The sequence below is a fragment of the Eleutherodactylus coqui genome, chromosome 2, assembly GCF_035609145.1.
Source record: "Eleutherodactylus coqui strain aEleCoq1 chromosome 2, aEleCoq1.hap1, whole genome shotgun sequence".
NCBI classification, from domain to species: domain Eukaryota; kingdom Metazoa; phylum Chordata; class Amphibia; order Anura; family Eleutherodactylidae; genus Eleutherodactylus; species Eleutherodactylus coqui.
Window position 1 is genome coordinate 7,187,206 of NC_089838.1, and position 24,108 is coordinate 7,211,313.

Genomic DNA, 24,108 nt, shown 5'->3' on the forward strand with positions numbered 1-24,108 from the left:
TCCCGAAAAAAACAAAAACGGAAACCGGATGTATGGGAGCTTCTCCCCCCCCCCTCCCACACACACTTAGCAGGAACGGACACAAACAGAAACTATTCAGCTTGTAGCCACTGAGTTTTCGCTTAATGGATCAATTAAAGCATTTTTATTGGACAACATTTTTCACCAGTAATGGAGGGGATTATATTACTTGTACTTGATTTTCTCCAATTTCAGGTCCTTTTTTCAGGTGGCCAAGATGGCTGCTGCCAGTTTTTAACTACTGCATACTATGCACTGCTCTGTGATTGAGCAGCCCTGGCCCCACGAGCAGCCCTGGCCCCACGAGCAGCCCTGGCCAATCACAGAACAGGTACAGTACATTGGTATTCCTAATGCTGCCAATGCACTTTAGGTGATTAGGTAGTCTAAATGTGTTGGCAACCATCTTGGCCACTTGAAATTAAAAACCCAGAAGCGGCAAAAAAGAGCGACAGGTGAAAAAAAAAAAATCAAAATACCCCTCCCACTCTAGTCACAGGACAAAGCTTTTGTCCCAAAGTCAGACATTTGCTTTAATTAATCCATTGAAAGGAAACCAAATAGTTTCTGTTTGTGTCCAGCTCCCCTCATCAGGTACAATGGAGAAAAGAAAACGGAAAGCTCCATTCCATCCGATTTCTAGTCCCAAAACTGTGGGGGTCGGGGGTGGGGAGGGGCGCTTTACATCACACAAACAATAGAAATCAATCCATTAACAACTGATCACAATGGATAAGAAACTGATGCAAATAGAACCAAAGCATCCGGTTTTCTTTTAATGGATCGATTTAGCGCCTCTGTTCAGTTCAGACGTTCATTTTGTACATTTTCAAAAGAGAAGATAACGGATCTATTAAAATGGGTAAAAGAACGCAGATGTGAACATAAGCTTATTTGGTGAAGTACAGAATGCCCGCCTCCTTACACCCATGCCAGCTAAGGTCTAACAGACAGCGGTGTTCATCAGAGCGCCAGGTGTAAGGCAGCGTGGCCCTGCAGTTCCTCCCTAAATAACCTCCTCTACTATCCGAGGTCTCATACGGAACTGTGAGAAATACAAGAAGAATTCCTCAGCGTGTTCCATTCCATACCGCAACCGCTGTAAGGCACCCGGCTCTCGCAGGAGCTCTCCCCCGATGCTGTGCCCCGCCCTCATCAGCTGTCGGTCGGGAACGGAAGGAATCTAATAACTTTGGTAGAACTTACTTGGTGTCGGAGAACTCCAGGCTGATGACGTTTAATACTTTGGGTCGGTCGGAGTTCATGAAGTATTTTACGAAGTTCCGGAGCTTCATCTTGCTGTCGGCTTGCCTCGCCACATCTATGACATCAATGATCTTATCCCCACCTGCAGCCAATTACAGGAGTTGTATATAGTTTACACATTGTCTGACTGAAATACTGACCCTCCAGCGGGAAGAAGGAGCGGAGCATTGCCCAAAGTCCCCAACACGCTCTAGTCCTCCAGAAAGGACAGGAGACATCCCAACTAAAACTAGGTCCATCACACAGGGAGGTTTCTAGTTTGCCAAACCCAACGTTTTAACCGGCAACTGCCGACAATTTCCAAAATTCCGTGACGGCAACTGACGGAGAAAAAAAAAAAAGGATCAGACATATTGATTTCAATATGCTCGATCCTTTGCAACTGAAGGAGAGAAGCCGCTGCTAAAGGAGCTTGACAGCGACCTCAGCTTAAAGGGGGTTGTACCAAAATTGACTTTTAATCACCTCTCCATGGGATAGATGATAAAAGTCTGATCAGTGGAGTTCTCACTTCCACCGATCCCATGAATGGGGATCCCGCATCTCTCTCTTATCAATGCCAGCTATCGGCACCAACCCACAGTGACGTGCAGAATAAATGGAACGGCCGTCACACATGCGCGGTGTCACTCCATTAATTTCAATGGGGCTAACGGAAATAGAGTACAAGTGCTCAATTATCTCCGGTAGTCCCACTGCTCTAGTTGATGATCGTGAGGGTCCAATCACCCCAGCTACCCGTTGTGCAGGGAACTACAAGGAGACCCCATGAACGTGGCCGGCTGTATTTTCCTGCACAGTAGGTGGCCCAAAGTGCTGCCGTGCGTGGATAAAATTAGAGGACTCTGCATTACAGCAAAAGCAGCGAGGGCCCAGAGGTCAGCCCCCACGATTATAAAGAGACGGCATATCCTATGGTCTGTCCACGCTGCTATTACATAGTAGTTTTTTGACCCGTGAACAACAACCACAAAAAAAGTGATATTTTACGTAAAAATATCCTTAAAGACCGAGAACATCTTTAATCTGATCCTTGGAGTCCAAATACACCAAAACGTGCCGAAAAAACAGATTTATTCAACTCATCAAAGACGCCTAATGTGGCTGCGGCAGCGAATCGTCATGACCAAGGCGACTTCTTTCTCATTTCCCAGGTCTCCAGTGGCAGCAGTTTACTCCTACCTACGCCTGGCACACAGCGCTACCTGATCTGCTCGCATTAACATGCGTGTTGCTTCACCCATGGGCATTATGCCATCTGCTGTCCAAATGGCACAACGTGCCAGGAAGCGTTCCGGAGTATCGGATAATTGCAACGATAAAGTACAAATAAACAAGTAAGAGGCGGAATCCTATTCCAGAAGTAATAAGCGGGCCAAATTGAAATGGGAAAGGAGCCAAGGATAGATTAAAAAGCCTGGCTTCCCGAACCTCGTCAAACCGTGGAACGAAGGAAGACCATATTGCAGATTAATCCTATAGAAATCCCACGACGGCGCTGAACGAGCGCACGGAGGCCGTCTCCACATAATGTATGGTTCAGATGTCGTCATCTAATTAGATCCCATCCACGGCTCCCATCTGTGCAACGACACCTCCATGGACTCGGAATCGCTAGACGCAATTACGGGCAATCTAGTTTTATGGGTGCGTGAATCCAAAATAAGGGAAAGGAAACGCTCACAGATATGGATGGATCGGGGTGGAACAGGAAGCTATGGAGGGCATATCTATAAGGTGATGGACGTGAGAGGCTTCTGAGCAGATGGTCATCCGATCTACGCCCCTTACGTTATACTATTAAATCCCGCTTTAGCCTTCATATTCGCATGGACGGTGGGGCTTCAACCTGTGCCAATAACTGAGCAACTGCATTCGAGCTCCAGAACAGCTACATGGCGCCGCTGTGCTGGCAAGACTTAGGAGATTCGGCGCTGTAGCCCCTTCATCCTCAGAGGTCAGACCCTCAAATTCAGCCATCATTTATTACATGGCTCCCTATTCATATGAAAGTCCACCTTGCAATACCACATTTCTCCTGAAGTGGCCACTGTAGAGCAAGAAATCAAGATCGCCTCTGTCTCCCATAATAACCAATCAGAGCTCAGCTGTCATTCATCTAGAGCAGTTTAGGAAATGAAAGCGGAGCTCTGATTGGTTGCTAGGGGCAACAAGGACAGTCTTACCATCAGACAGCTTTGATAAATAAAGGCCTTGTGACTGCATTCTTACCAACATAGCGCTCCACGTCCATAACTGAGAAAGAGGGAGGGGGCAGTCGGAGACCGAGGCCATCCATCTGTGGAACAATGATTGGACTGTTGAATCCATGTTTCTCCAAGTACCGCTGCGTCAGCTGGCTGCCGTTCATTCGTAAAATAATATCATCGGCGCTGAAAAATAAAACAAGGGGATGAGTAGACATGTAGAAACTAACGGCCAGTAGATCCGAGTTAGGTGGGGTACCCCCGCACAGGTAGCAGCGACTCATGCTGGGCGAACCTGGTCATACTTATGCATTATATTGTCCGCTGCTGACCTGACCTTAATTTTCCCTGGTGATACCAGTCGACTGCAAGATGGTGATTGGCGGGCCAGCATCTGCTTTAAAGGGGGTTTCCCCTTAAAGGGACCCACGGGTTTCGGGACAAAATTCTGCCCCTGGAGAGGAGGGTATATTACTTACTTGCAGCTATTGCTCTCTGCTGTCCCTCCGATTGACCAGTTCCAGGTCTCGCTTTTGGCCATCTAAGATGGCCAATGCAATCTTTAGACTACTCAATCCCCACAGCGCATTGGTAGTGTTAGATACCTGCTCTCTGATTGGCCAGGGCTACTCATGTGATCAATGTTAGCCGGTCTGAGCAGTGCACAGTGTGCATTAGTTAGCAAAATGGGATCCAGAACCGTCAGATTGCAGGGAGGGCAGGTAGTAATGCCCCTCCAGTGCCGGAACAGAACTTGTCCCGAAACCAGAAGGCTGCTTTAAATGACAAGTATTCCCAATCCACAGGATAGGAAACAAACGTCTGATTGCAGAAGGGTCATGCGTAGGGATCCCCAGTGATTCCCAAAATTGGCAAACACTGGACTTCCCCATGTGAATGGATTGGTGTTGCAGCCGTATGACAACGGCTCCATTGACTTCTACGGGACGGAGGAAGATTACGGAGCATGTTTATCTCTGCCTGTCCCATAGAAGTGAATGGAGTGGTGGTGACCCATGTGCACCATTGTTCCATTCCCAGCGATTCTAGGGATCGCTGACGGTCCCACCAGTCAGACACCCAGCGATCGGACATTTTTTCTCTATCCCGTAAATAGGGAATAAAAGTCTCAATGTGGAAAACCCCAGTAATAGTGCACTGCTTGAGGGGTCCTACATACCTTGGGAAGGACCTAGTGCACTGCTTGAGGGGTCCTACATACCTTGGGAAGGACCGGGCTCGGAGTTTCTGCACAAAAGTCCTCGTTCCTGCTTGCACTGGCTTGGTGCCATCATCTGCCTCTGTGTAGTCATGTCTATGCCAGTTCCTCCTCTTCTTCACTAGGGGGAGCCAGTAATAAATATTTAGTCGACACAATGGTAAAACGGGGTGAATAAATGATAGCTGACGAGTTAGAGCGTCGACTCGATTCTCAGAAGTTTTCCATGCAAATTGGGACATCAAACAGTCTTGCGCGCTTTGCACCACATTTTTTGTGTTTTAGTCAATTTCAGACACTTTTTTGTCCACTTTCAGCAATGGGGTGTGGCTTTGTGGAAGAGGGGTGTGGTCTCAATACAACGCCATGTGTCAAAAGTTGCGCCAAACTGCAAAATAATCCGCACCATATTCCTACCCTAATAATCCTTGGGCAATCAAGCCAAGTGATTGGCCCGCATTGGTACATGCTATTCCTGCCCGCGAAAAGACCTGCTAGCGAACCATCTTCTACAGTAAGGCGCACAAGTGAAATGAGGAAGCGTCATGCAGGAGAGGCAAGGAGTCACTCCAGATTAAGACCATGCACACACCTATTCAATGCTCAGAGGTTGCCAACACGTAAACGTGGACTTAGCACATTGAACTTTCCCTAATTTGGCCCAAGTAGAGTCCGATGGATGAGCTCACCGAAGACGAACTTGTGGATTTGTCATACAGCTTTGGAGGAGAAAGACCGACTTGACAGAGGACTGAGGAGGAGCATCAAAACCCGTACCGCAGCTCCGCCCTTCAATAGCGCGGCGCTATAATACCGCACCCCCCCATCCATAAGTCAAAAGTTACTCTTTGGAGGATTTCGAAGCAAATGGACCAACAAAGATGGCAAATAGAAGAGTTTGCTAAGCATTTACCAGGCTGTGTCAGATGACTGTGTCCATCATGGAAGACATTAAACAGATGGTGATGGAACGGTTCCCACTTGGCCGACCACCAAGGTGATGAGCATGTGCCTGAGAACTGACAGTCTACGTCACGTGTCAAACTCGAGGCCTGCGGGCCTGTGTCATTTTATGTGGCTTGCGAGGTCTGGACACGGGTGGTCTTTTAAATTGGAGGGTCCGACGCTGTGCCGGGAAGACCCTCTGGCGCACTGAGCACTTGTTTGCGGCCTGCCACTGGGTACTGGGATCGCGGCTGCCATCTTGGTCATACATTGTGATGCAGGTACATGTGGACTGAGCGCTGTGGTCATTACGGCGGCCCCCGGATCCTCGTGTGTGCTCTCCCCTGTCTGCTTCTCCCGCTGAGCCTGTCCTGCGGTACTACATTGTTTGGTGGGACTCGGTTGCTTGTATATCCCAGCTGGCGCTGTGCTATACTGCTGCTTAACCCATTGAGGAAGGGCCTGCCCTAAGGAATTTTTTGGGAACCTTTGGCCAGGTTCTGATAACTCCCATAATTTTTACTTTTCTCTGACTCCCTGGCAGTTTGTGTTGGGGAACTTGCTCCCCAATTTTTCTAGACTGGAACCTTGCTCTAGTCCTTCTGTAACCCCCCCACCCCCAGCCATATAATTACAAAATGACCCCAAATTCTGATGTGGCTCTCGAAGGGGGAAAAAAAAAAAAAAAAAAGTATAACACCCCTGGTCTACACGATGGACCCAACTACTGTAGAAATGTCTTAAAGCATTTCCTGAAATATAAGGTCTGGCGGCAGCTTACCTCCCTAAACACACAAACACTTGGCCTACCATTCATGTGTATAGGGAAGCCAGGAGATCTAGAGGTCATCCAAATGACTTTTCGACCGACAGTTGTGGAAGGTGTAGGAGGGCAGCTCATCCCAGGAAAATTTGGAAAGGTGTTACTCCAACCCTTATTGGTAAATGCTATACAAACAATGCAGAATTTTTGACAATCTGGCAACTGCTGGATTAAAGGGATTTATATGTGAAATACATGTATGCAGCAGCCATTCTTAAAGGGATCAGAGGACTTCTATTAAAAGAAAAGAGAGAAAACAACATGAGGCATGAAAGTTAATGTTGGTCAGCGGCACAAAGCGGATCATCACAGCGATCCCAATTACACGGTAGTAGAAGCCAACGACAAAATGGTAGACAAAGCGCAGCACGCACGGCACATGGAACTAACACAAAGTGAGCGATTGGACAGACGAACGAATGAGAGGATCTACGAAGCAGCCAGAGGGTGAAGATGAACCAGGAACAGCATGTACCCGGGGACCAACCACTTTGGATCGACCTTTGGTGGCGCTCTGTCAAAAATGGAAAATTTGGGGAAAATCTGGGTCAACGTTACTAAAACCGATATTACAGCAGTAACACCTCTCCCCCCATCTGAATATTCACACTTAACCCACCAAAGAATGGCTGCCATAAATAGGTCCTATAACCCCAGATTACTCGGATCTCCATTTCTTTTTGGCCTCATTTAGATAAAGCAAAAGTTTACGCGACTCCCAACCCGGCTCTCACATGTACTCAATCATTAAAGTCCTAAGTAAGAAGGAGATTTTACACTTTTTGCCAGCAAGGACATGACAAACACGATTTTAAAAAATAGCAGCTTGAAGAGATTCTCCATCAAAACCATCACATTTTTAAGAGCAGACCGTGATATTTCTGGTTTACCATGCAGGCCACCACCGTCTAGGTCTACAGATCGAAGGGAAACTCCAGGTCCGAACTATAAAGAACAGCCATAGTTTTCTCACACAAACCCCTACATGGTTAGCCATCTATCACCTGCAAACTATTGGGGGGATTATAGCTTGGCACCAAAACACGGGCACTGTAGGGGCCCACTACAAGTCTGGAAGTGCCAGGATGGGCATGGTAATCTCACAGAGAAGCTCAAACATTAGCAGCCATGGAATCCCACCAAGACCAGACTTGTATATCATCCTTGGCTCCCCAACCCTTTGTGTGTGATCTGCAAAGTGATCCCGATCTTGTAGTGTCGGTCATTTATGGTGGGCACCAGGACTCTCTAAGGCCAGGTCTCTGTTAGATTACACTCAGATTTACCGAGAACACAACCCCTTGGTATAGATTACCCCCTACAATGTGCAGACATAGAACACAGTAAGGCACCCTGCATAGTTAAAACTCCTTTAAAGAGTGAAAGCACTTTTAAGAAACTTTTGACATGTCCTAGCAAAACATCAAAAAAGTTTGGTTAGTGGTGGCCCGGGTGCCGAGACCTCTACTGTTCACTGAAACGAAGGGGCAAAAGGGCACATTAAAGCATTCTACCCCTTCAGCAGTCATCATTCCTGGTTGGGTCTACTCGGCAGCAGAAGAAGAACCCATAGAAGTCTATAGGTTTGTGCTCACCGGTTGAGAAGAGCCAACAAGGAACAATGGTAGCCGAGGTCTAAGTCCATCTTCAGCTTCAAAATATCCCATATGCTGTAGGAAGGCAAGTCTCTGCTGATCATTCTGATGGCTCTGAAGAACGGGCTTTTCTCCAAAAAGGTACATAATGGAAAAAAAACAAGAGCCCTCCAACAGCGAAGAGCAAGGAGGACCTTACGGTATTTGTAGACTCATTGAGAGGGTCCCAACGGCCTTTCCAAACAGAGTGAAGTAGTAAATTCCATCACTAGCAAATTAGGCAACAGAAGTGATTTTTTTTTACTTTTTGGATTATCTAGTTTTTGGTTTTTTTTTTATGAAAGGTTCACTTCCATTACTCTTAAACTACATGTAGTGAAAGCCACAAAATATATGGCAGATACTATGGAACACATAGGCTACTTACCAATTTATATATGAATAGGCGAATATAACAAATAAGTTATATGGGGCCAATAAAACAATTGTTAGCTCTCCAAAACTTTTGAAACTCTTATTTCATCACCATCATGATCAACAAAGGCCATCAAGAGGGCAGCTTTATTACTGAAACATGTCTGGGTTAAAGAGATTTGATCAGTTTACCAAAAAAAAAAAAAAGTTTTATAAAAGTAAACAAAATGTAAACTATTGTTCCTAAAAGGGAGGGTGAAGTTGACCAGACATGAGGAAAAATGACAAAAACAGGTTCATGATTAAAGGGGTTGTCCTGCGAAAGCAAGTGGGGGTATACACTTCTGTATGGCCATATTAATGCACTTTGTAATGTACATTGTGCATTAATTATGAGTCATACAGAAGTTATTCACTTACCTGCTCCGTTGCTGGCGTCCTCGTCTCCATGGTGCCGTCTAATTTCAGCGTCTAATCGCCCGATTAGACGCGCTTGCGCAGTCCGGTCTTCTCCCTGGTGAATGGGGCCGCTCGTGCCGGAGAGCTGGTCCTCGTAGCTCCGCCCCGTCACATGTGCCGATTCCAGCCAATCAGGAGGCTGGAATCGGAAATGGACCGCACAGAGCCCACGGTGCACCATGGGAGAAGACCCGCGGTGCATCGTGGGTGAAGATCCCGGCGGCCATCTTGGTAAGGTAAGTAAGAAGTCGCCGCAGCACGGGGATTCGGGTAAGTACTAAACTTTTTTTTTTTTTTAACCCATCCATTGGGTTTGTCTTGCGCCGAACGGGGGGCCTATTGAATAAAAAAAAAAACCGTTTCGGCGCGGGACAACCCCTTTAACGCAATGATTGGTCACTGGGTTCCATATAGAGGTTTACGGTTCTCACTGCCCATCAGGAACAATGATCAGATCTGTAAAGAATATGTACAATTTTGACAAAAATAAAGATGTATAAAAATTTGGCCCACGTCTGGTCAACTTTACAGAGATTTGTTCCGGAAGCTTCCATTGTGGAATATGTCGACCCAGGTAATTTATCAACCATTATTCTTTCTAGATTGGTCCTCTTCAAAGTTAAGATAAAGCAGGCTGGAGTCACGGTCACCACAGCACAGTCCCACGGCCGGTAGGTACTGGTCAGTAGCTTGCAGCTAGTCCAGCCCGATATCCAGTAGAGGGCGCTGCAGATTTAAGAGCACACTATGTACCTAGGAGAGAGAATAGAGAACAATTTGAGATGTTCATTCTCAGAAATCTCGGAGTCGCTGAGAATTCCCCGTCCTCCAAGTCCCGGAAGAAGGATCATCTTCCAATACAGTGAAGGATAGATTGCCTTTTTTTGAAAATATTACAGAAAGAAACCATGGAGGTCGTCAACATGTCAGATAGGGGTGAATTCATTAAAGACTGGCGATCCTATGCTAGTCTGTAACCACCATGGACTGGCCCAAACCTCTTCGTAAAAATCTGCCCATCTCTGTCCGCAATACTTTATTGCAGTTCCTGGTGTAAACTAGAGTTAGTCCGCCAGGCTTTGGTTGGCCACGCCCCTTTCAAAAAGGCACGCCCACTTTTAAGAATACCGTTGATGCTGCTGGAACAAGGACAAAGAGTTGCAAATTTTTGTTTAAGTTTGGCTCTCTTATGCCACACCGGTACACGGCCCTACATAAACTCCCCTGAAGGCTTACTAAGGCCTCATGTCCACGGGTAAATTAATATTTAAAATCCACAGCGTTTTTCCCGCACGCGGATCCGCGCCCCATAGGAATGCATTGGACACCAGCAGGTAAATACCTGCGGATGTCATTTTTCCCGTCAGGTGCGGATCCGCGTGCGGGAAAAAATCCGGACATGCTCCATTTTAGTGCGGGTCTCCCGTGGGGACGGCTTCCGCAGGCTTCTATTGAAGCCTATGGAAGCCGTCCGGATCCACAGGAGACCCACACCAGAATTAAAACTCACCTGTCCTGGATGCTGCAGGTCTCCCTTCCTTCCCGTCCGGATCTCCTTTCTTCGGCCCGGCGGATGTGCCCGGCGCATGCGCGCGGCCCGAGCACATCCACCAGGCCGAAGAAAGAAGATCCAGCCAGGAAGGAAGGAAGATCCGCAGTGTCCGGAGAGGTAAGTTTATTCTGATTTTTTGGCCTCATGTCCGCGGGGCAGGAGGGACCCGCGACGGATTCTACATGAAGAATCCGCGGCGGGCCTGATTTTCCCTGTGGACATGAGGCCTAAAGCAGTGGTTGAACAAACTGCATGACTTGAAAGAAAGAAGAAAAAAGATGAAATTCAACAAATATTGTGAGCACTTGGAATCACAATGAAGCCACCCCTCCAACTCCCCCCCAAAAAAATAGTAAAACATGGAGTAGTCTGTACTTAATTTTCAGTGATTTTTTTAAAATTTTTTTTTTTTAATTTCCATGTAAAAATAGTAAATATGCAAGAAAACCAAGTTTCTTGCCGTTTTCATTTTGACCAGTAAGACCAATAAATCGGACACTTCCTGTTCTGTTCAGAAGCCTGATAGGTCATAGATGCAATAGACAGGAAAGGATCTATTGACTTCTACGGTAGTGTGCTGTGGGCATGATCTGGGCAGGGAGGGAGGGAGGACAATGTGACTGCTGAAAAGTTCTTGCTACAGAGGAGGAAGTGTTAGATTATTAGGCCTAGTGGTCGGAGTGAGAACTGCAGGATTTTTTCTTAGACTATTCATAGTGCTATCTAAAATTAAAAGAAAAAAGTCTAAAAAATGTATTTAACATAAAAACTCAATTTCTACAATATGTCCTTTTCTGCCAACACATTTCCTTAACCTTTTGCAATCCAATTTCTATCCTGGTTTTCCTAGGGGGCTTACTCTTTTCCGCTGTTATACAACGGCGCTATTTGCTGGCTAAAGCCAGTACTGCATGAGGTGACACGTTGGATAGGCTCCGACAGCAGAGAGGCTGGCAATATACAGTAAGAGAACCCCGACGGATGTCTTCCAACATCAGAGCTGTACAGCCTTAACTCATAATGTCTTCAGACGTCAGACAGTGGATTGGAAAGGGTTAAAGCCGTGTTCATATGGGGAGGATTTGCTGCGGATTCCCCATTCAGATTACTCGCACATAAAATCCACAGCATTTACGGATGCAACAACGGGGATTAGATTTTCACCATCTCGTCCCCACGCCAAGGAAAGAATCCACGCTCCATCAGTGATCAGAGAGTCATTATAGTGGCACATCTATGGTGCGCACTTTCCTCTTCAAAAGTCTGAAAATCTGCACCAAATAATGTGGATTTAGCACTGCAGATTTGCTTCCAACACCCCGTAGCAAATTCCGCCCCATGTGAACCAAGCCTAAAGGAAAAAAATTGACTCCCACAGAGCCCCTGGGCGCGCCGCGCTTCCCTCCCACAGAGCCCCTGGGCGCGCCGCGCTTCCCTCCCACAGAGCCCCTGGGCGCGCCGCGCTTCCCTCCCACAGAGCCCCTGGGCGCGCCGCGCTTCCCTCCCACAGAGCCCCTGGGCGCGCCGCGCTTCCCTCCCACAGAGCCCCTGGGCGCGCCGCGCTTCCCTCCCACAGAGCCCCTGGGCGCGCCGCGCTTCCCTCCCACAGAGCCCCTGGGCGCGCCGCGCTTCCCTCCCACAGAGCCCCTGGGCGCGCCGCGCTTCCCTCCCACAGAGCCCCTGGGCGCGCCGCGCTTCCTTCCCACAGAGCCCCTGGGCGCGCCGCGCTTCCCTCCCACAGAGCCCCTGGGCGCGCCGCGCTTCCCTCCCACAGAGCCCCTGGGCGCGCCGCGCTTCCCTCCCACAGAGCCGCTGGGCGCGCCGCGCTTCCCTCCCACAGAGCCGCTGGGCGCGCCGCGCTTCCCTCCCACAGAGCCGCTGGGCGCGCCGCGCTTCCCTCCCACAGAGCCACTGGGCGCGCCGCGCTTCCCTCCCACAGAGCCACTGGGCGCGCCGCGCTTCCCTCCCACAGAGCCACTGGGCGCGCCGCGCTTCCCTCCCACAGAGCCACTGGGCGCGCCGCGCTTCCCTCCCACAGAGCCACTGGGAGCGCCGTGCTTCCCTCCTACAGAGCCACTGGGCGCGCCGTGCTTCCCTCCTACAGAACCACTGGGAGCGCCGTGCTTCCACTCCACTTCCTGTTAGCTCATCTGTTTTTTTTTTCTATATGTAGTAAAAATAAAGTCCCATTTAAGTACATGGGTGCGTGAAAAAGAAAAACAGAACGCACACGTATGCCAAGCGAATGCATTTTATTGATGCAGCCATTGAATCACAGAAGAATATACACACAGATCATTGGTCCATGAAAAAGATGAAAAAAAAAAAAAAGCTCACGGATAGACGGATGGACTGGGCTCTTTTTGACGGATGAACCATCATCTGGGTAGACCAACAGCAGTTGATGGACAGCGGTCCGCCACTTGGTAAACTTGGCCATCAGCTGATCGCCTATTCCGCTGTTCAGTGCAGTGGGCCGGACATTGTCATGTGGGATGCGCCATTCAGACCCCCATCCATCTACTGATGGCCTATCCAGAGAATAGAGCCCTCACAACCCCTTTAATGGGTCCGAGTTCTGAAACTTTCAAACTTTAGAACGTTGCCCCAGGGTTGTTTTTGGTGATGAGTATACCTTGTAAAAGGCGGAATACTTTCATGTAGGATCGGCATATAAGATGTGAAAAACTAAGGCAGACTAAAAAAAAATGTGAAAAACATTGGCAATACAAGTGGATGATGTGGAAGAGGGAGGGGATAAAGAGGATATATCAGTTTTCTTCTACCAGTAGTTCTATCACAATGACCAACATGTAATTTGACCAAGGGGGGGGGGGGGGGGGGGGGGGGGGGGAGTTTCCTCCTTTTAGTAGTTTCTTGGCACGGAGCCTACAGCAAGCGTTTAAACTTGCTGGCGCCTTGGAGTTAAATGAAGGTAATTTAATCCCGTGTCACTCCGCACCGCGGCTCCCAGAACAAGAGATTTTTAAGTTAAAACAGTTCATTCGATGAAGCAAATTGAGGTCAAGGTACACTAGAGGTCAAGTATCCGGAGGCCGGCTGCCTTAGTGAACACCTCTAAAAAAGTCAAGAACATCATTATCACGCCTCTTGGTTACCAGCCGGAAAAGAAAAAAAAAAGGGCGAAAGGAAAAAAAAAAAAAAAAAATCTAGTAGCTGCCTAAAAAGCAAAAAACATATAAAAGTATATAAAACCTCTAAAACCGTGAAACCATTAGCTGTATTGTGTAGTAAAGGCGTACGGTCTGCGTCGCCGGGTGGTTGGAAGGTCACAGCACTGAATATGGAGAGCCACTGCAATAACCACTTACCGCAAGGAGGACAATGTGACAAGGTTTAAACGTTACCGTGGCATTGGGAGCAGGTGAAAGACGAAAGCTGAAGTGGAAGACAGACGGCCTCACTTATTATATTAAAACAACCCAAAAAATCATTAAAAACCATTTGCTTTCTGTAGAAACAAAGACTTTTTTTTTTTTTTTTTTTTTAACAGTATATGGAAGAAAAAAAAAAAAAAAAAAAAAAAAGATCCGGCCCGATACAGCAGATAATCCAGGGCCCGGCGGCAACCTCTGGAGCGCAGACATGTGACCCGCGTACACGGGACTCTATAGTGATATAGGGGAAGCAGCTGTCGACACAAATCACAGCCAGCCCAGCTGTTTGTCGGCCCCGGCGCATATTTCCTATGTACGTGCGCTTCATGGCATCAGCTCACCAAAAAACAAAAATACGGTAAAAAAGTGTATATTCAAAGAAAATACATAATATAGAGCATCAATTTCAATGCCAAGTGTATAAACGGTTGTGTAACATTGCGAATACGTTACTTATCAGCATTACACTTCAGAGCTGTATCACAATTCTGCTGGTTGTTATTAGAAACAGTCAGCGAGCTGGTGGTCAGCCACACCTCTACGGGCTCAGACCGGGCATCATCCGTATGGAAGGCTCTGAGGGAAATGTCCACAACGGTTTTCTTGCTTCTGTACAGGGAAACCTCCAGACCTACTCTGAACGCAGCCCTGTGACTCCACCAGTCAGGCGGAAGAAGAAAGCGAGCGTGGCTAGAACCGTGGATCACAAAGACTAAAGTGATGGCGTGAAAGACTACATTATTGTATCTCATGGAGTCGGGTTAAAAAAAAATGATTAAACATTGTTGCGATATCTCTAAACCATTCCTCCAAAATATCACCGACTGTCCGCTGTCTCTAACATTACGTCCTCCCCTCTAGAACTCACCACCTTGTCTTTCTGCCTTCCAACCGACCTCCCTCAACATCTCCATATCAGTATCTGGCACGACCATATCCCCCAGATGGCAAGCCCACTGCCTTGGAAGGGGGGGGGGTGTCACACTGGACTCGGACCCTCCTTCACCCCCACATCCAATCTCTGGCCCAAACATGCCACATGCACCTCACAAATCTTGCTAGAATCCAGGCCGTTCCTCACCATGGACACACTAAAGACACTTGTGGTCGCCCTCATCCACTCCCGCCTTGACTACTACAACTCGCTATTCATCAGTCTCCCCAACACCACACTCGATCCTCTCCAATCCATACTAGATGCAGCAGCGTGGCTCATCTTCCTATCCAGCCGTTACTCAGACCCCTCTGCACTATGCCAGTCGCTGCAGAACTAAATTTAAACTCTTTACCACAAAGCTCTCCATGGCGCCGCCATACATCGCCTCCCTCCTGTCCGTAAACCACCCAGCCCGCTCACTCCGATCGGCTAACACCCTCAGACTAAACACCCCTGTAATACGAACCTCGCACGCTCGCCTACAGGACTTCACCAGAGCAGCACCCATCCTCTGGAACGCTCTACCCCAAGGCATCTGGACAAACCCCAATGCACGAACTTCAGACATGCTTTAAAAAACACACCTCTTCAGGCATACCAAATCTCCTGCCCTAGTCCCTCGCCCCTCCCTATGGCTCCCCGCACCTTCCACCCTGCTTATTGCATACAACCTCTACCCTTGACCCCACCTTACCGCCCCATCCATTTGCTTCGTAATAACCGATTTCAACATGGAATCCCTACTACTGCCTGCGTTCCCCATGCCTCGATCCCCCCCATCCTTGTACCTCCTGGATCACCCCTCCCCGTTTGTTTCAATCTGATTGTATATCACATGTAACTGTATTGCCTGTGTTCTTCTGTGCTTGACAGCGGAATACGTTGGCGCTATACAAAGATTATTATTATGCCATGAGCTTTTTATTATGTATCCATTAAACGGATGTAGTTCTAGTCTATGGGTGACAGAAGCCAACAGCAGAATAGTGATTGCAGCTCTGGAGTAGAACACAAGATGGAAATAAATGCAAGGAAATTAAAAGGGGGTTTCCAGAACTAAAATATTGCCGATCTAAACTCAGGCCAGGTCATTGGCGGGGGTCCGCTGCTCGGGAATCCCAACAATCAGCTGATTAAAGGGAAAGTAGCGCTCTGGTGAGCGCCGTAACCACTTCAGTCCATACCAGGCACGGCGCCGTACATCGTATAGCAGCTCGATCCCATTCACTTGAGCGGGGCTGAGCTGTTCTCAGGCCATGTGACCCAGGAAAGCGATGTCATAGGCCTCAGAAGAGGGGGCGGCGCTCACCTAAGCGCCTTGGTCTCTCTAGTCCAGTGATTGGCAGGACCTGGAACGGCGAACCACAGCGATCAATTATTGATGACCCACTCTGAGGATAGAAAAGCCCGTTAAGTCGTATTTAAAGCCTTTCAATGTAAAGATCCCTCTTATTATCCTACAATCTGGTAAGTAGGGCAATGAAGCACTGCAGGCAAATTCTAGGAATGTTTCCACATGACGGGTAGAGACAAGCAGCTACACAACATGATTACCTTCTGCTGACTCAGGGATTAGTTTAGCAGTTTTTATTATCGAACTAAATATCCCAGGGTGCTTGAGGGAAAACCACAGCTTTAACTCCAAAACCCAAGTTAGTAAACTCTCTGCTTTACTTTTTGGTTACATAACATTTTCTTCTCCCGTTGCGTCTCAAGCCGTGTACAGAGTCCTTCTGGTTTCCTGTTAACAGAGAACAGTGCATTGTGGGAGCAGCACCTGCTGCCACCACTAGGGGGAGGGAAACACCGTGCATGCTATTTACTGAGCTCAATAAGTCTGCAATGTGCTCCCTCTAGTGGTGGCTGCTGGCAGACAGAGTTTTAGCATTTACCCGGCAGCCAGAACTTTATCATTTATCTGTCTGTCTATGAAGGGGATTTGGAGCTCTGAACAAGTAAAATCGGAGAGCAGACTGTTATAAAAATATAAAATTAGGAAATTAATCTGCACAGGATGAAAACTTAAAAACAAGTGTGTAAAAAAAAAATAAAAAAGGAAAGTTCATTTGGAGAATGGGTTCTAGGATACCATCAATGTGGTTGCCCACTTCTAGCTGTTCTGTTGCAGGAAGCAGATAGCTCCTTAGATTGTATAGTGGTCTGAGCTGGAACTGCAATAGGAGTCCCATCCACTTCCAAGAGAACTGCAGTACCAGCCAGGGCCACTGCGCAACGTACAGAGCAATCTGCTTCTTGCAGCAAAACGGCTAGAAGTGGGATAACTCTTTATGTTCATGTTCCCCAATACTCTAGGCCCATATGCCCTTAATGAGCAGGGTTCCCCCCGCTTGGGACCCCCTTTTATGACCTAGAATGGAAGGCTGTTCAATTAGAGCAGCACAATTTCTGCCATCCTGTAATACTACATTTCCCCTAAAGGGGCCGCTGCAGAGGCAATGTGTAGCTGTCCGTGGTTGCCCCTGCAAACTGTACAGATCCGCCCCTAAATCATTTTGTGCTGCTGATTTAGGCACGGTTTGTGCCGCAGATCCACCGATTCTGCCGCGGGTCCGCATCAAAGTCCGAAGCGACCTTGCAGACTGTGACTCCATTGTTGTTGGGGATCTTCCGCCACAAATAATCTGCGCCATTTCTGCTACGTGTGAAAGTACCTTAAAGGGGACAGCGGCCCGTATCACTTTAATTTTGCACATCAGTTGCAAATCTCGTTTTTCACGGGTTTAATGTCCAATGCGATAAAACAGGAAGGCGAAGGGACGGGATTCATCGAGGGAACATTATGGCATGTCATTCCCAACAGCCGCAGCCGCCATGTCACCCAATCAATGATCCAGTTATCTCTCCATTACAGCGAATCCCGCTCCCAGAGCAAAGCGCTTAACCTTCTGCAATAATCAATTTTACTTACATCCCCCCCCCCCCCAGAATGCAGACGGCCTGTCTCTACCGCAGATCCACACATTAGATGACCCAGGCCATTAACATCTTCTATTACGCTGCCATTGGAACAGACAACTCTTTTTCTTCTTCTTGTTTCCGGAGGATGCTTTATCAGCACGCACCAGTTTTAAAATCCATTTACCACGGAAGACAGGCTTATAGCTAGGATAGCGCCCCTACTGAGCACGTGGGCTTGCAATCTAAATACCGGAGATGCCTGTAAGCAGCTCGCATTGTCCTCACTTGCCTCTAGAACACAATGCAAACTCTGCCGTCAGGTCAAAATAATTACTGTCATCACACATAAAGGAAGACCTAGAAGCAGGAAAGAAAGCATAGAAACGCGCCGCCGCCAACCGCACAGCAATAATAACGGATATACTGCGGGATAAATGGTAAGTACAACATTCAGAGTAACCGAAAACTGTAGACGTAAGGAGAAGACAGACCCCAAGAACTCGTCACCCTAATCACACTGATTCATATCATATCTGCTACTCAATGCCAGGTGGAGGCTGCAACAGTCCAGCTTTCTGCAAGCGAATATATCCAGAAATCAATAATAATATTCCATTAAAGGCAGACCCGGCGCAATAAGAAGATTATCTGGTTTTGTCTTGAGCTGCAGCTACGTAAAATAAAAAGGACTATTGTCTGTCCCAAGAGGGTAAGGGGGGTCTTGTAAGGGTTTGTAGGTCTGCATCCTGACGACTGTGAGAATGGGGACTGACTCAGAAAAGGGTGACTGAAATAATGGACAGGCTTGCGGTTGCCTCCAGGAAATGTCTCAGAAAGCCGGGATCATACGTGTGTCATACAGTCCCACTCAGGGTGAAGTCAGCAGCTCTAATGCTTTCCACTCGTTACATAATTAGTAGAACATAGCACAAATGTATTATAGACAAAACGGGGGGAGGGCAGGAAACAAAAAGTTACTACAAACATCAAAACCAAACCAAAAAAAAAAAAAAGGAAAAACAATATATATATATATAAAATCAATGTAGTAGGACACTACCCAAAAACCTTCTAGCATCTTAAGGGTCAACCACCGACAATGAGGCTTATACTCACACTGGGAGGCCTCGTGAAGCACTTCACAGTTCGGACAGTGGTAGAGGTCGATATCTGCCGCCTGATGTTCCTCAACTTTTACACAGCTGTGGAGAAAAAACAGTTGAAAAGTTTTAGTTGATCAAAATGAGGAAATTTGGGGAAAATTTTCAATAAAAAAAAAAAAAAAAAAAAAAATATCAATATTCTAAAACATAAAAGGGGTTACAACTTATTTTAAGGCACTAGTGGCGGAGAGGCTTGGATCTTGGACTAGGTCTGGTTCAGAGTGCTGTGACTCAGCTATCTCAAGACTTATAGGCCAGTTTCCCACAAGCGTACTACACGCACATTTATGCGGACCGACTGCGGTCTTCTGATCCTAACTTACATCATCATTGCCTCCTATGATCCTACGAGTTCGTGTCAGAGAGCCACAGTCAATAGGGGCCAATATAGTGCCCATATCGGTGCTCACCCACTGACCATAAAAGAAATCCATATCATAAAACTCTTATTTTTTTTTTGGGGGGGGGGGGGGGGGGGGGGGGGGGTCCAGTACAGGGTGCCATCTAACCTGAGGTCAGCACTTGTGCAGAAAAGCAGTAAGATAGCAGCATACCTGCAAAGGAACAGCTCAGGGAATAGATAATATGCCAGAACATTACATTTATAACAAATACGGCACCAGTACCAACCAGAGTACATAGATACGGCACCAGAACTGATCTTAGTACATAAATAGAGCTTCAGAACCAAGCACATTAAATAAATACAGCACCAACCAAACTCAGCCCATATACAATACACTACCAGAACCAAGCTCATAAATACAGTAGCAGAACTAAGCACCAACAGACCGACAGAGGCACTTTGGAACATAAGAAGTGAGAAGACAGAGGCAGAAGGAGGAGGATTCATGTAGCGCCACAAAAACACTGCTGCATGGTGGAAGCTCACCTGGCTGGGCAGCCGTGATCACCCAGAGCCTGGCGCCCACCCCCCCTACAAACTTGTGGCTGGCACCCTGAGTGACTGGATGGGTCGCACATATCAAAGGCCAACCACGGTCATAGGGATCAACACATTAAGCCTGGGTTCACACAGGGCGGATTTGAAGCAGCAGATTCCGGGCGGAAATCTCGCGTTTTTTTCGCTGCGACCAAACCGAGAGATTTCCGTTCGGAATCCGCTTTGTGTGAACCCAGCCTAATTGGTTTGCAATCGCAGATTGATAGGTAAATGACACAGTTCATGCGCGAACCACCCAGCCATGACAAACCCCGGCAAGAGAATGACTGAAGACGTACACGTCGATGAGAATACCCCCCCAGATACTGGCCTCACGCCGGGCGAGGACGGCCCCATCACTGCGTCATACCACGCATTTTAAGGCCTTGACATAACGCAAAACAGCAGCTGTTTCCAGAGCGCCGCATAACATTGTTAGGCAACGGACCTGCCAACACTTGGCTGATGAGAAAATGATCCAGTCACAGCTAGCGGGTCACAAGGAGGGCAAGGAGGGTGCCAAGACGGCTCCGAGAAAACGGTCTCCGGAAAGATGCCCCTACTGGAGATATTGTAAGCCTGTTGGAATCTACAATCCAATTTCCCACACCGCCTCCGAGCCGCCATCACTTATTGTTCAAAAGAGCGAAAGTGAACGATAATTGTCTAAGCGCAGCCATTGGCTTTTTATTTGTTCCTTTTCTGCTAATACCGGTTATTAGTATTTATAGCACCAGCGTTTCTGGTGGCGCAATACACCACTTATAATATAGTGAATGACATCACATGTGACTCACTGAAGGACCTGTGAGGACGGTTAGAGCTGATCAAAATATTAAAGGATCTGTGATGACATCATTGTCATGTGATCAGGGGCGGAGTTTAGAGCTGCAGTGATTTAGAGATGAAATTGTGGCTGGGATGAAGGACCTGTGAGGACGTCACAGCCATGTGATCAGCGGCGGAGCATGTAACTCACTCACTCACGGACAAGGGGTCATTAGTACTTTGATAAAAATCGTTGTTGGTTCGTTCACTACAGGCCCATTGCTTATCACTCAAAGAATCGTTTGAGCAATTATTGAGCGATAATCGTGGTGTTCTTTTTACAGAGCAAGGTGATCGCTCAAACATTGAGGGATCACCTTGCGTTCTGAGCGGAGGATGCAGAAGACAAGCGGGGTGTCCCCGCTTGTCTTCTGCATCCAGCTGTTCTCTGCTCGGAGCCCCTGGCTGTTATACAGCTGAGCACTCCGAGCAGGGTATGAAGAACGCAGCTGGACAGCGGTGTTCTTCATACTCCACCTGTCTTCAGGGAGCGGGATACAGCTGAAACAATAGTATCAGCTGTATCCCGCTGTGAATCCCTGATAAGGCTCATCATCAGCACGCTGAAAGACGACGATAAGTGACGGCTTAACGAGAACTACACAATGTCAGCGCAGTTAGACAACGATTATCGCTCAAAAGACGGCTTTTGAGTGAATTTTGAGCGATAATCATTGCGTTTAAATGGGCCTTAATGGTGTATCCAAAGTACAGTAGTCTCTTGCTCTGGGTGTATGTGTATATATACATATATTAAAAATACCGTTGAGGCCTCGTTCACACGAGCGACAAGGTCACACGTTCTTGTCATGTTGCTACAAATCGCATGTATGTGAAGCCCATGCTTTCCTAGTGGTTAATTCACACATGTGATGTTTGGTAGCATGCAACATCCTCATACAAAAACCTTGCGGGTCTGGCGATATGCCGGCCGCTTGTGAGGTTTTGTAGCCCATGTTGCCCTATGGAGCCTTCCTCCCTCTTGTATCGCCCGAAAACACGATTTTTTTAGGGTGCGATGCAACTTTGACAATTGGAAATCCTATTGTCAAAGCCATAACCTAAGCCCTGGCTGCAGGAAAAGTATACATCACCTTAGAAGTGCTGTCATCTCTGTCGCGTCTTCTGCCTGGCACTATTCTCCTTCACCTCTTCTGACCGGGGATTGAAAAATCCCCGTCTCCTGGAAGTGCCTCTCTGATTGGCTAAAAGCGTCAGCCAATCACAGCCAGAGATTCCAAGAAGCAGAATTTTTCAGACCCAGAAAAAGATGAAACACAGTGCCAGGGACCGTGGAGGAGATGCAGCGGAGCCCTGGACAGCACTTATAGGGTACGACATATTTTAAGTCCCCCTCTCACCCCCACCCCAACCCCCAAAAAATCCTTGCATGTAGCACTACAAAATCGGTATCAGTGCTATTTTCTTGCCCATGTGAACGAGGCCTTATTTCCATCATTTAAAATAACGTAAAGCAAAGCCTGTTATGCCCTCCTAGATACTAACCCATTGATGAAACATGTGGAGTACCCGTCCTGACAAGAACAACTCAACCCAGAACCAAGACCCCAATCACCCTATTCCCCAATGCCGTGAGGGGAAAGAATGACTAATATTTTGGGGAATTATTTTCAGGAACCATGTCTGATCCATCCAATCAGCGACAATGTAGTGGGTCTTGATTCTTTCTATCCTAAGGCTGCCAGTCCATGGGCGGCGCGATACACCGACGCTGGAGCCGCCGCCAGGAAGCACTTTGTCATCGTGAATTTCCGCGATGAACCTAATGATAGGTTCGTCGTGGCAAATTGCGGCCTGCCACGATATTTAGACATGAGCGATTTTCTGTTCGTGGACATCCATAGTTATTTTATGGAAACCGGTCGCTGCGTTACTCGCGTGCAGATTATTGCCGTGGGTAACACAGTAAAATATTGCCCGTGGACAGGAAGCCTTACCCAACAGGGTTCACCCTACCAATCAAAAGGGCTCATCAGGGACCAAGGATTATAAATGTCACCAATGATAAACGTCATTAATTATATCCAGAATCGTTATATCATTATCTGTCTGCCATCAGCTCTCTAGAAGAGACAATGCATGCGGCGCTCTACACTGCAGAGGATGGCGAGGTAACGGCTGGGCAGAACATAAGTCCTATAAATTACAATGGAGAAAGAATGTATGGAGATGTATATATCATGTCACTAAGGGTCCTTTTAGACAGGCCGATATCGTTTAACGAGCGGGTGACGTCACCGGAAGGTCGCACAAACAGCCAGTCAGATGCATCCAGGGCTCATGGAAAAAAGAAAGTTTCCTAAAATCATCTACTCCTTTCCAGAGAGACAAACTGGTCAATAGACTGTATTCTCCTAATATATAGGGGGCCAGACATGACTACACAGGACACCCTTAGTACTTGTCCTAATATATAGGAGACCAGATATGACTGAGCAGGACACCCTTAGTACTTGTCCTAATATATAGACCAGACATAACTACACAGGACACCCTTAGTACTTGTCCTAATATATAGGGGGCCAGACATGACTACACAGGGCACCCTTAGTACTTGTCCTAATATATAGACCAGACATGACTACACAGGGCACCCTTAGTACTTGTCCTAATATATAGACCAGACATGACTACACAGGGCACCCTTAGTACTTGTCCTAATATATAGACCAGACATGACTACACAGGGCACCCTTAGTACTTGTATTAATATATAGGGACCAGACATGACTACACAGGGCACCCTTAGTACTTGTCCTAATATATAGGGGACCAGACATGACTACTCAGGACACCCTTAGTACTTGTCCTAATATATAGGGGACCAGACATGACTACACAGTGCACCCTTAGTACTTGTCCTATTATATAGGGGACCCAGACATGACTACACAGTGCACCCTTAGTACTTGTCCTATTATATAGGGGACCCAGACATGGCTACACAGGGCACCCTTAGTACTTGTCCTAATATATAGGGACCAGACATGGCTACACAGGACACCCTTAGTACTTGTCCTAATATATAGACCAGACATGACTACACAGGGCACCCTTAGTACTTGTCCTAATATATAGACCAGGCATGACTACACGGTGCACCCTTAGTACTTGTCCTAATATATAGGGACCAGACATGGCTACACAGGACACCCTTAGTACTTGTCCTAATATATAGGGACCAGACATGACTACACAGGGCACCCTTAGTATTTGTCCTAATATATAGACCAGACATGACTACACAGGGCATCCTTAGTACTTGTCCTAATATATAGGAGACCAGATATGACTGAGCAGGACACCCTTAGTACTTGTCCTAATATATAGACCAGACATAACTACACAGGACACCCTTAGTACTTGTCCTAATATATAGAGGACCCAGACATGGCTAC

General features: G+C 47.3%; 1 protein-coding gene across 1 annotated transcript in view; it reads right to left on the reverse strand.

Annotated features, from left to right (window-relative positions):
- The window catches only part of KDM7A (lysine demethylase 7A), an 85,434-nt gene that overhangs the window by 27,863 nt on the left and 33,463 nt on the right, over positions 1-24,108 (reverse strand). Inside the window, exons 2-5 of the mRNA XM_066590238.1 lie at positions 18,872-18,957; positions 4,717-4,834; positions 3,520-3,680; positions 1,228-1,369 (exon numbers count right to left, since the gene is read on the reverse strand). Of these exons, the coding sequence (XP_066446335.1) occupies positions 1,228-1,369; positions 3,520-3,680; positions 4,717-4,834; positions 18,872-18,957 (507 nt within the window). The remainder of the gene's footprint in view (positions 1-1,227; positions 1,370-3,519; positions 3,681-4,716; positions 4,835-18,871; positions 18,958-24,108) is intronic.